This window comes from Procambarus clarkii, chromosome 83 (assembly GCF_040958095.1).
Source record: "Procambarus clarkii isolate CNS0578487 chromosome 83, FALCON_Pclarkii_2.0, whole genome shotgun sequence".
NCBI lineage: Eukaryota > Metazoa > Arthropoda > Malacostraca > Decapoda > Cambaridae > Procambarus > Procambarus clarkii.
Window position 1 is genome coordinate 11,253,932 of NC_091232.1, and position 12,656 is coordinate 11,266,587.

Consider the following 12,656-nt stretch of genomic DNA (forward strand, 5'->3'; position numbering starts at 1 on the left):
CTGGGAGTTATGATTAGTAAGAATTTAAAACAAAAGGATCAATGCATAAATTTTCGTAATAAGGCAAATCGGACACTTGGATTTATTAATCGCAGCGTTAGTAACAAGACACCTGGTGTGGTTCTCAAGCTATATCTTGCTCTAGTTAGGCCCCATTTAGATTATGCAGTTCAGTTTTGGTCGCCATATTATAGAATGGATATAAATTCACTTGAACGTGTCCAGCGTAGGATGACTAAGTTAATTCCCCAAATTAGAAATCTTTCATATGAAGAAAGATTAACAAAGCTTAAGTTGCATTCACTGGAAAGGCGAAGAGTTAGGGGTGACATGATAGAGGTTTACAAGTGGATGAATGGACATAACCGGGGGGATATTAATAGGGTATTAAAAGTATCAACACAGGACAGAACACGAAACAATGGGTATAAATTGGATAAGTTTAGATTTAGGAAAAACTTGGGTAAATACTGGTTCAGTAACAGGGTTGTTGATTTGTGGAACCAATTGCCGCGTAACATTGTGGAGGTGGGGTCCCTCGATTGTTTCAAGCACGGGTTGGACAAGTATATGAGTGGGATTGGGTGGTTATAGAATAGGAGCTGCCTCGCATGGGCCAATAGGCCTTCTGCAGTTACCTTTGTTCTTATGTTCTTATGTTCTTAAACATATCATTCAGTGCAAGTGAGATACCTGTTTAGGCCGTCCCATATTTTAACACTTTTGTCTGTCGATGACAGAGTCTGCGTCAATAAATTGACAGAAGTCCACTGGCGACACATGTTGCGTCAAAATTTAAAATGTTAAAATTCCATTTATTGTTTGATTATTATGGACTAGTTTTAAAATGCACGCCTTTGGATTGTGAACAATTTAATACCATAATGAGAGAGATTGCACAAAAGCTGAGGTCAGAACAATTAAAAATTATAAATACTAGTGGTGACGAGCGTCAAAACATAAAATGTTAAAATTCCGTTTACTGGTCGATTATTATGGTACTAGTTGTACAATGTGCGCCTTTAGATTGCGAACAATTTGATAAAGAGAACGACATAGCTCGAAAATTGATATCAGAACACTGTTAACAGTACAAATGTTAGTATGAGTGCATAGTATTGAGTAAAATTTAATTGCCGATTGTTAATTTTTTTTCATCAGAAGCAGGAAGAGTATTATGATTAGTGTGAGCAAGAATGCAAGAAATTCCAAGTAACAAATTAGAAGGAAAAATGTTGTCATCCAATCTGCAAACTTATTTTATATAAATCAGGGTAATTAAAGTTAAAGAGTTGGTAAAGCCAAGGCAGTAACTCTTGCAAGGGAAGTATTCTAGAAAGAAAATTAAATGAAAGTAACGAGCATTCAATAAGTATTATACTGCCAATCAGAGGTAAATTATAGGAACATCATAAAGGTAATTGGCAACAGAATATGTATCTGCACCAGGTGGTTCCCAAGAATCTTCCTTTGGATTAGTCAGTGGATTGTGGCCGATTAGTTAGATAACCCTCATCCATATCAGGAAAAAAAAAATGCTACTAAATTTTGCATAACCAGGTAGAGGAGACGCCAATATTCCTGCAAGGCATGAGAAAAATCCACACGAAAAATGATCCAATATACAAGCACGTTTAAAATGAGTTATTGTTGTAATATACCATAGAGCAACCTCAATCAGAATTTATGCATGCTAGCACTAATAATTCAGTCATTGGGTGTGTGTGGATGTACAAAAATTATCAACTTGTATCCACTTCTAGATTAGCAACCAAAAATCGATACGTAACTTCACATCTTAGATGAGTAGCTGCTTCAAACATCGACAAAAACTTTGAATGTAATGTTCAATTTCTTCATTAACTGAATAAAAACCTTTTCAGTGCTAAAATTACATACAACCCACAATTATTCGTAAAGAAAATTAAAATTGTCACACGAAGATTGCTATAATTCCCAACACCTACAAGGTCTCCATATATATACATATATACATATACACACACCTTCCAATCCCCCCCCCCTTTCGCACAAAAGCAATTTCATTGCATTTCTTTGTACTTAGATTGCTTCACTATAATTCACATGCGTGATTTCGTGATTCACATTCGAGATTTCACATGCATATTAACCGCTAATAGTTATTATCAGGTACTTGGCAACCAATTGCAAGTTAGAAGGCAAGTGCAAGCTCTCCTGTCACACCTACTCCACCCTTGACATGTACTCGTTAACAATGGGATGTAGTGATGAAGAATTGTCATGCATCTTCCCAAGATGCATGACAGTCAAAGCATTTTCCATTCTATAACACCAGTTGTCAATCAAAACCAGTGCAGCTAGAATTGGCATAGAAGTCACTGCATGACAGACCATCACACTCAGGAGGCAGAGGTTGCTCTCAGAGCATGCATGTTTAATAAACATGTCTTCCTGATGTCCCAATCACTATAAATCCCTAACCTACAGAAGCATTTCTCCATAATTCCAAATCTGCTTTTGGGTACTGGATTCCAAAGAAGAACAATGTAGTAAAATTTGTTAAATTGAAAATATTTTATGATCATTTAAACTAAGTTCAGCTAAGTTAAATTAAATTAAGTTAAATTAACTAAAATCTGTAAGATTAAGTAATTAAGTAAGTTAAATCTGAATATCATCTCCAAAAGTTAACTACCGTTAACATGCAGTACACCACCAGTTCAGGGAACTCGAGGGTTTTTATTAAAGTACTGAACATTGCTATCAGCTGAATAAATTTTAACCTTTAACAACATTGCAAGCAATTCCTTAAGTGTCAAGAATTGGTTTGCACATAACTTTCATGTCTCTTGGAAAGAAAATCAGCAACAGATTTTGGCCTTCCTATCAAGACTGCATTCTTACCATGTGGTGGTCAACACTTTCCCTGTGTAAAGTGACATAGGTCTGTGTTTTCTCAATGTTTTTGGTTTTCTCACAGTCTTTGTTTGTTTGTCTCATGTTTTCTCACAGCCTTTCTGTTTGTCTCATGTTTTCTCACAGCCTTTCTGCCAAAAATATAACAATGCTTTTGCATACAAGGTAATGCGAGCCAGTTACTGCACCATCCTTCCACCACTTTTTTAAAATCCTTCCAAAACTGCTGTACTCACTCTGGACACCTTAGTTCCTCCCCATCCATCTTTATGACATTCTTTCATTTCACCATACCTCCACTTCCATACACTATATTGTAAGTTAGCGTTTTTATAAATTCCTTTCTTGAGTGGGGTAAATATTTCTGTGTTGTAACAGTCCCCCCCCCCCCCTCCAAATCATTCTCTGACTTCCCACAGGGTTTTCCATGCCTTCCTATAGCCACTTACCTGTAGTTTAGAACATTTTTACAAAATTTTGTAGTCTTATTTCAGACTCCTTAATTCTTACAATATAAACAACACCTATAGTGCAGCTCGCTCACACTCTCTTCCTAGCCAGGACACTGCCTATGAGCATTTGTCTACCGAAGGTCCTTTGCTATCAAATCTTTTTCTGTGGTTAACTCCCTCCACCTCAAGCCCATTACTAAACCATGAAAAATTTCAAAAGCTTGTTATTAGGCTCGTCCCAGAACTACACTAGATTCAAACTAACAAATCCACAGGGGCCGTGATGAGGGTTCAAACCTACGAACCGTGCCACGACATGGTGCCACAACCATGTCATGGCAGTTGACTACGGAGCAGCTGGGAACATCCCGTGCATAGGTTCGAACCCTCATCACTACCATCGTGGATTTGTTCATTTGATATATCATGCTATTGTGATTTCTTTGTGTACACTAGATTTTCTTGCCTCATATAAATGATCCTGCATGTGTTGTCCCAAGCAATGGCAAATGATGCAGGTGCTGGTACCCCCCCCCCCACACTTTGTACATGTTCCAAGTGTAAAATCCAAATGGTTGTCATTCTCGGTTTTGATTTCTATTAAACTGGTTGCCTCACTCACCTGCACAGTTTAACAATTTGATCCACTTATGTCGTAGGTTTACTGATCCACTCCCACTAAATGCCAAACCTTTACTTGATTGACACCTTCAATGCCTTTGTTTGCTTTTCCTCTCCCTACCTTCAACCTTTTTTATTTTCCTCCAATTTCACGCACCATAATTTTTCCATCTTAACATTTCCAAAAAATATTCTATTTGTAAGTGTAATTGCCAACAGCTGCCTCCTACAAAATGATTTCAGGACAAATATTCTTGCACTATCCATTAATAGTTTCTCAATCTGGTCTCATAAATTTGACTAATAAATCCTGATCCCTCACCCACCACTATTTAATTGTTACATCTTTTATGCTATAGATGGGTTGGTGGTGGTATTACTGATTATTTCCAGTTTCTTATGTAATCCCAAATAAAGCCAAGCAGTTGTATAAAAAAAACAAAATGGTATGGCAATTTCTTCAGATTACCCCCTGCTTATCCAGATAATGCACTACTCTTTGCAAGAAGCTGCAAAAAGAAAGAATAATGCAATTTTGGTAGTTTAGATGCAATCTGTGTATTTTCCCCCCTTAAAATCTGTGTTCTATGTAGATAAATGATTATTCTCTATGGTACTTTACAAGGGGTACATGTTAGCAAGTCTTTAGTAATCTTATTGCATTAACAGGTTGTCATTCCTACTCTAACACCGAGTGTACCACTCAATGTTTCGTTACAAATCCCCTCTCCCCAGTTTTGTGGTGTTGGTGGATTCTCTTGAAATGCTTGACCTAATGTGCTACAGCATGTTGGGAAGGCGGTACGAGTTTGTGGTCGACACAAGACGGGATGGAAAGCAGCAGGGAATTGGGATTAATCAACTTAAGAATTGGCAGCCACACTAGCGATAAAACTCTCTAGGCTCATCTCTGACCATTTGCATAATTCTTTTAAAAGAAAAATTCAAGCCCCAAAACAGTGCCAATTTTGAAACAATTACTTTCTTTAAAAGCATTCTCAGAAGTATACAAAATCAAATAGGTTTATGGAATTTATAGGATTAAGTTCTATGCATTCCAAAATTCCATTTTTTCCACTTAACAAAAACAACCTATTTCAACATTTTTAAAATTCCTTCAAATTTCTAGCAACAAATACAGCACATTATAAAGTCCAAAAAAAATTCGATCATTGTAATGACAATTTTTTTATACGTATTCTAGTACAACAATGTCAAGAACATCATACCGTATTGGCAATATAAGTAATTATCAAAAGAAGGCACCAAGCCAGAGAGATTGTAGCAGTGTTTTGGCAGAAAATTTGCTATATTTATGCAAAACCCAAGGTCTGTCAAAGTTCACCTACACTCTTCAAAACTTTTATTCAAAGTTTACACAAAGGCATTCTAGAAATAGAAACTAGTTTGAAGGAAAAACAAAAATTAGTTTTCCCAGAAAGCCATCCCAACCAATGATACCTAATAAAGGCTTCTAAAAATCTGAGTGGAGAAAGTGGACTTTAAAGGTTTCTAGAACTCAAAACATTGTCCAACATACCTTCTGTTGGGTATAGGCAGTTCCAATTTGCATGACGTTTCCCTGGAACACACGTCTCACACAAATCAGGAGACTGCTCGAACCTTGCTATTTTTTAGATTTCCTAGGAACACATCCCTTTCAAATATTGACAAATTGTTTTCAATGAACAATAGCAATTTCAGAGAGTTTTATCTTCAAGGTACTGAACAAACTCAATGAGTTGTGAAGGAAACAAAGTGCAGAGGAGGGACCTCAATTTATTAAACGTATAGCCGATGTGGCATCTTCAGGAATAACAGGGAATGGGTACAGTGGGACTTATGTATTGCCAGCCAGCAGTTTGCTGGTGAACAAAATTAAAAAAATCGACAAGACGAACAACAATTGTCACAAAGAGGCTTATTGCCAACCAACAGTTGAGAAAATAGTTTGGCCAATACAAAGAAACCTTTATTCTGATTAAAAATTTGAACGGCAACGTAAGCGGATTCTACGTTTCTATGTACTGTATCTACATTTCATATAATGTTAATCTAATTTAGCTTCATGAAAGTTGATGCAATGAGCAGTTTCAGACAAATGTTTCACATTACTATTTTATTCAAAGATTCTCTCTAAACAAAGCGGGTATGGCAATAGGGTCTCCCCTCAATATTGTTTTGGCCAGTTTGTCCTTGAAACACATCAAGTTCCTGCATTTAATGCTCTGCTACCTAGTGTGAAATGGAATTATGTTGATGATGTATTGGTAATAGCTCCTCGGAGGTTTGACTTGGATGTTCTGAGAGTTAGACTAAATAAAGTTGAAAGACGCATTCAAACCTGAAATAGAGAATAATTTGCCTTACTTACATATTCCTGTAACTAGATGAAAATAGTTTGAAATTTATTGTGTTAAGGATATAAACTGATAAATGATTTTTTTACATTACTTCTAAGCTCACGAGAAGAACAAACCTATATCAACTTGACCATACGACTGATCGAAAACTATTCCCGGCAAGATATACACTAAGAGTACAGTACCTTCAAATACAGATGTTCAACCCATTATTTCCTTCAGAGCATAATCTATCATGGACTAAATTTTCTCGCCATTTGTAACTGGTCCATTTGAGTCATCTGCAACAAGTGCTCTCGAAGCTGTTAATTGGGATGGCTTTCCATAAATTCAATCGGTACCTCCCTCTTGACTACACGAAGGAAGAAATGGGTGTGGAGAAAGAGGATTGGATGCTTTCCTAACAATTACTACTTCACTACAGGAGACCATCTCTATGCCAAACCTATTAGCTTTAATTTATATCAATTTTTTGTTTACTTTTCTGTTCTATTTCTGTTCCAGTGGTCATACTTTGCTCTGAATTTATCAATGCAGCTTTGTCAGTGCATTCAGAAGGAAATGCGTCTTATCCTTCTGTGCTTATCTCCCACCCTTGGAGATGGAGTACAGACTTAAAAAATGGTCTCCCATATGAAGTTCACCTCCAACACTTCTCTGTGCATTTCACTACTATTGGAGGTGAACTACTAGACCACAAGCCAGAGTGCACGGGGACAGTGTATGAAACCCTAGCATTGGCCTTCAGTTGGGAGCCACAGGGTCTTAGTGGATTCAGTAGATTCCCAGGTCGTATTGCTTTTTTTTTTTTTTACCATATCATGTAGTGGTCTAGGACTCTAGCTTGGGAGTACCAAGTGAATGGATTCGTCAAGGAATCTCCTAATTTTCTCATGAATACATCACGTTAATGTGATTTCAGTGTGTATCATACCATCTCTCTCTCCATTATTTTGTAATATAATTGACGATGTTTAATTCATGACCTTCCAGTATTTCTCATTATCTATGAAGAGGTATTTCTTGCCAATATTAATGAGTAATATTCGAGTGATTTCAAGCAGTCTTGATAGTTCAAGTGTTTCACTGATCAATGAAAAATCTATGAAATATTTTCATCTTTACAATTTTGATGGTCTTTTACGGGAATGCAAGGGCAGAGCAATATTTTATTTAAAGTTTCTCTTTCATGGTGGTAAACAACGCTTCATACTGTTCTTTCATAATACGTATGAACTCTGCAATTAGTATTAGTTCAATACTAGTTTATTATGATTTTGCATGTGACAAAAGCATTTTGGACTTTATTTCATCACATTTGTTCTAATTTTGCTCAATTTCTTTAAATTACCATTTAATTTTTCTTTGGTGAGAATTCCATGCATGATTGAGCATTTCAGATATCTGAATACCACCCACCTCTGATGACACCACAACAAAATAACTCTGCGGAGGTCCGGCGAGATGCATGTGGCATCCAAAATTAAAATGTTAAAATTTTCTTTTTTACTTGATCATTATTGGAGTGATCCTAAAAAATGTGATCTAAAATGCGCACCTTTAGATTACGAAGTATTTGATACCAGAATGAACATCACACCATTAACATTGAGGTGAGAACTAAAAAGAATAACCATTTTAATTGTTGTCGCACACTCACGGTTAACGCTCGACCGATTTTTGGGTTTGGTGCAGGCGGCACATTGGGCTTTTGGACCTTATATACATACACCCCTGTAGGGAATTAATTCTATTGCAAACAATTTGATACCAAAATGAACCATGTACAACGAAAAATGAGGAGAGAAAACTTAAATGAGTAAAGACATTTGTGTGTGACCACCCGCTCACACAAAACGCTCAGCCCACCTTGGGGTAGGCTGGGGGAGCGCACGCTGGGAATGCGAAAGTGTTAAAAGACCATTCACCACCACCAGCAACCTGACAACAACCGACCATTTATAAAATGTACCTGACCAAAGACACCATCGGCAATCCTCGACACCGCCACCCACTTTGGACCAACAACAAAAGTACCCCAATCCCTCACCACCTCCGAGATGAGACATAAGACTGGAAAACATGGGAACATGACTTGCATTAGTTTTTACTAGTCATTTCTTCAAGCAGAAATACATTTCATCAGCAGACTGCTAGTTAAAAATTTGGCCAAGACATTACCAGATGTTTCATGAGAACACTGAAGAAGGATGTCGAAATCATGCACTAATTCTAGGCACTGCTGACTAACTGTAGCAGAGGCAAAATACACCGGGTCATTCATCCTTCTCCCCCTTAGGCCAGATGATAGGGATGGGGGGGGGGGTGAAATTAGTCACATCCGGATAACTGAACTGGACAAATTATAGCCCAAATAATAGCGCTAAAACAAAACAAATAACAGCAAAAGTGCTATCTTTGCTTTTATATCATTTGAATGTATTGCCATTTAATAATATAACAATAAAAATAAAGTTTCTTTGCATTTGCCAAATCACCAAGTTTAACAGTTGGGAGGGAAGGTGCCCACCCAGAAATCAGGTACTACATAAAAAAATACCTGCAACCACATTTTTTATAATAAAAAAAATTGCTGTCAATTTCACTTTGGATTTTCTTTGACGGCTTTAATCAAAAACTATATGTGCATGAACTGAACTATGCACATACAGTAATAATTTTAAATCAGGTATTTTCAGTACATTAAATAACAGATGTCCTAGTATTTTGTAAAGGATTTTATGGGGTTGATACCAGTTGCCCATAGAATACAGAACTATATAGACCATAGTGGCCCACAGAGTACTAGTACAGAACAGTGAAAGGCTGGATTTCACACAATGAAGACCTTCAATGCATGTATTAATTATGATGTATCCTAACACCCTGAATATGGAAAGACCGGAGATAGTGGTAGTATTAACTTTTTAAGTAATGTGAAAGAAAACACGCACACAACCAGAAACCACCCACAAATAAATTTCACCATTATATTTAATTGCAATTTTGTTGTAATCAAGCTAACATGAATAGATTTTTAATATTTAAATTTAATATTTCAAGCCCGTACTACAAAAATTTTATTCCCAGGCAATTTATAATTTGTATTTACAAGCATAAAGTCTTCGAGAAAACAAGGACGGTAACTATCAGTGACAACCTTCCAGCACGCAAATTTGTGGCAGTGTTGATACAATGTCTTATTATTGGTCCAACCATTATCGTATTAACCCACTCACAGTCTGCCCCCCCCCCCCTCTTCCCGAGCATAACCATTCTGGGCTCCTTGTGCCACTCACAGGCCACTCAGCGATGACAAGTGTTTTTTGTTTTTAATAATAATTTCATTAATGTTTCCTCAATTATTTGTTGGTTTACAGCTATATATTTGGTGTCAAAATATTCTCAAATTGTAGAGAGAACAGATGAATAAGAAGTATATTTATAATAGTTTATGCTCCTCTGCACATTCCCAAATGTGCAAATAGGGCACTTGGTAGTCCCGCTCAGAAATGCACAAAAACACCTACAATCACGTCAGCTTTTTAGTTACTCATTTGGTTATAACTATAAATTGGTGTTAAAAAAGGTCCACAAACCTGTTATAAGAGAACAGATGCAAAATAACATGTACTTGTAATAAATATGCACGACAGCAACGAATACATGAATGTTTTGTTAATTTAAATTAACAGTAATCTGATGACGTGTTTTAGCATCATAGGAATGCATAAGTGATTAGATTTAGCACGTTCCAGCAAGAAGGAGCTAGTACATGATCTGGTGTTATTTATTAGAGGATAAAAACACATGGTTTAATGCAAAACCATAACCAGAACTCAATCAAGAAGTTCAGAGAATAAAGAGTAGCTAATATAAATGAAAATGTCATAAAAGCAGACTGAATAAGAAATATATAGATAAAAAATTAAAGATGCTCGAATTCTCAACGTGACTACTCAATGTTTTGACAATTCCGAGTTCTGCTCGATTTTTTAGATTATCATAATAAGGATTAAAGTTCACTATTGTACTAAGGAATTCACACATTTTATCAAAATTTCTTACCACTTGAAAAATAGATTTCCTCCATCCCTACCTTCCCCTCTCCCTCCCCATCCATCCCTTTTCATTGCAAAGGCAATCAAGAATGGTATTCCCTGGCCCACGTATCTTAGAAAAAGTGTGGCATAAAGATTGCAGTTAAATTTCCGTACAAGCTGCAACACATGCAGGCTGTTCAGCAGCACACAACCTTGTGACTGCAGAAAAGTGTATTAAACCAAGCAATTTGGATGGTTGCATTCACATTGTTACAAAGGTGGTGGGTATAACAACTATGTTAAATGAATATATCTACAAAATTCATTATAACAGAATACAGTATATTAAAATAATTGTAACTGAATAGCTATGGGCTGAGACCATGTATAGGCCTTTGAATCTGCTAGTTATAGCATTTCTTGAACCTTTGCACCCAAAAATAGTGACTATGCATCCAGGCGTGCTTTATATTCCAAATTTTCCTAATAAAAGAAAAATCAAACAATGATTAACTGTGCTGCAAGATCAGCAGAAGTTAAAGACAAGAAAAAGATTAGGGCAAGCAAGTCAGTCCATATCTCAAATTCACCAGCAGACCCAGCAAATATCAAAAGCCTCCCTATCATACACAAAACTGCCTAAGAGTAAAAACAGTATGTATACAATTTCCAACAAGCCTACAGAACTTTATGCCTACTAACACAATCCCAAAACATGAAGGATACACCTAACTCACAAGTTTAATCTTTGTATATTTTCCTCCATTTTGGACAATCTACCAAAATACGAGGAAAACTAATACAGTATATAAAGCATTTTACAAAGTTAAAACATGAGTTAGTCTGAGCATAAGTGATTAGCTATTACACTTTCCCATAATCCTACACCAACTTCACAAAGACCAAAACTAGGAGGGTTTTACATATACCAACACCAGACAAAACTAACTATAGCATCGACCTAATCAAAACCAGTGAGGATCAAGAGCACCAAAAAATCCCAACCACACGGTCCACCTTACCTCCAGTGATACGTGTATTAAGGGAGGGAACATTATCTGCAAGAAGAAAGTAGTCATCATGTCACCCAATGATGTCGTAACGATTAGAAGAGTACAATATCCTGTCAACTGAAATACCTACACTAGTTTGCAGGTTAAACAAAAATTAACAATTCATAGTAAACATCAAATGAGCAAAAAAACATTCATAGAGAACTGAGCTCAAGATAAAACATTCTAGTGCTGTAGTTTATCAACACTTGTTTCCCAGATTTATCAAAGTAAGTTGCCTATAGAATACCCAAGAAAACTCAAACTTGCTTTTCTTTTTTTGAAGCGGAAACAAGTCCTCTAACCACAATCGACACGACACCAACCTTTACCACGTGTTTATGCCAAGGACTAATCAAAATTCCCCCTAATTCAAGAAACACTAATACCAGAACTCCCATGCTATATAAATTTTCCAGGTGTGCTACCCACACACACATGCACTACAGTATGTATATTGTATTCCAATACCTCTACAAGCCTGCATTTTAATATTAGCCTATTTCCAGAGTAAGAAAATTGAATTTCTAATCTGAACATTTTAATACAACCAAGCAATAAAATGCAGACATTTTATCTCCACATTCCTCCACAAAAATTAATGAAAACAAAAAGGCACCTACTGGCCACATCCGTCAGTGCAGATCCATTAACACCAAGCCCCATTCCAAGACTCTTTAACCCAGGAGGCAATTTTGCAGAAGACGATTCTTGTTTCTCAGTAACTCTGTCCATCCGAACACTCATCTTACGATCATAGTAATTCTGATTGTGGAACATTGAAATTGCTTGTACTGCTTCCACTGGATGCTCAAATTCTGAAAGAAAACAAATTTAAAATAAACAAATGCCCCATAATACATGATATATTAGCCAGGGTTATCAAAATCAGATAGTACGAATACTTGAACATCAAATTGGTCAGAAGTATTTTAGTCATCATACTTAAAGAACAAGAACAGCAATTTAAAACTAAAATTTGCCTAATATCATACAAACTAAACTTTCATGAGATAATCACACCAATTTCAAATATTGTATGTAGAAACTGAAGTTAATCTAATTGTGTATGGTACAGATTATTCAGGAAGCATCAAATATAATGCTTATAAAAATTTAGTGAATTTCTAAAATTAAAACTGACGATTCAATACTAAATATAGTAAATTCTTAAATATGCAATTCTTAAAATATTGCAAGTTTCTACTTTGTAAGTTAATAACATCA

At 36.2% G+C, this 12,656-nt stretch overlaps 1 protein-coding gene across 5 annotated transcripts in view; it reads right to left on the reverse strand.

Annotated features, from left to right (window-relative positions):
• The window catches only part of rump (heterogeneous nuclear ribonucleoprotein rumpelstiltskin), a 54,420-nt gene that overhangs the window by 19,313 nt on the left and 22,451 nt on the right, over nucleotides 1-12,656 (reverse strand). For all 5 annotated transcript variants that reach the window (XR_011225397.1, XM_045759323.2, XM_045759322.2 and 2 more), the window contains one exon: nucleotides 12,053-12,247. Coding sequence is in view for 4 of the 5 variants with exons in the window: in XM_045759323.2 (XP_045615279.1) it covers nucleotides 12,053-12,247 (195 nt within the window). In the remaining variant the exon portion in view is untranslated. The remainder of the gene's footprint in view (nucleotides 1-12,052; nucleotides 12,248-12,656) is intronic.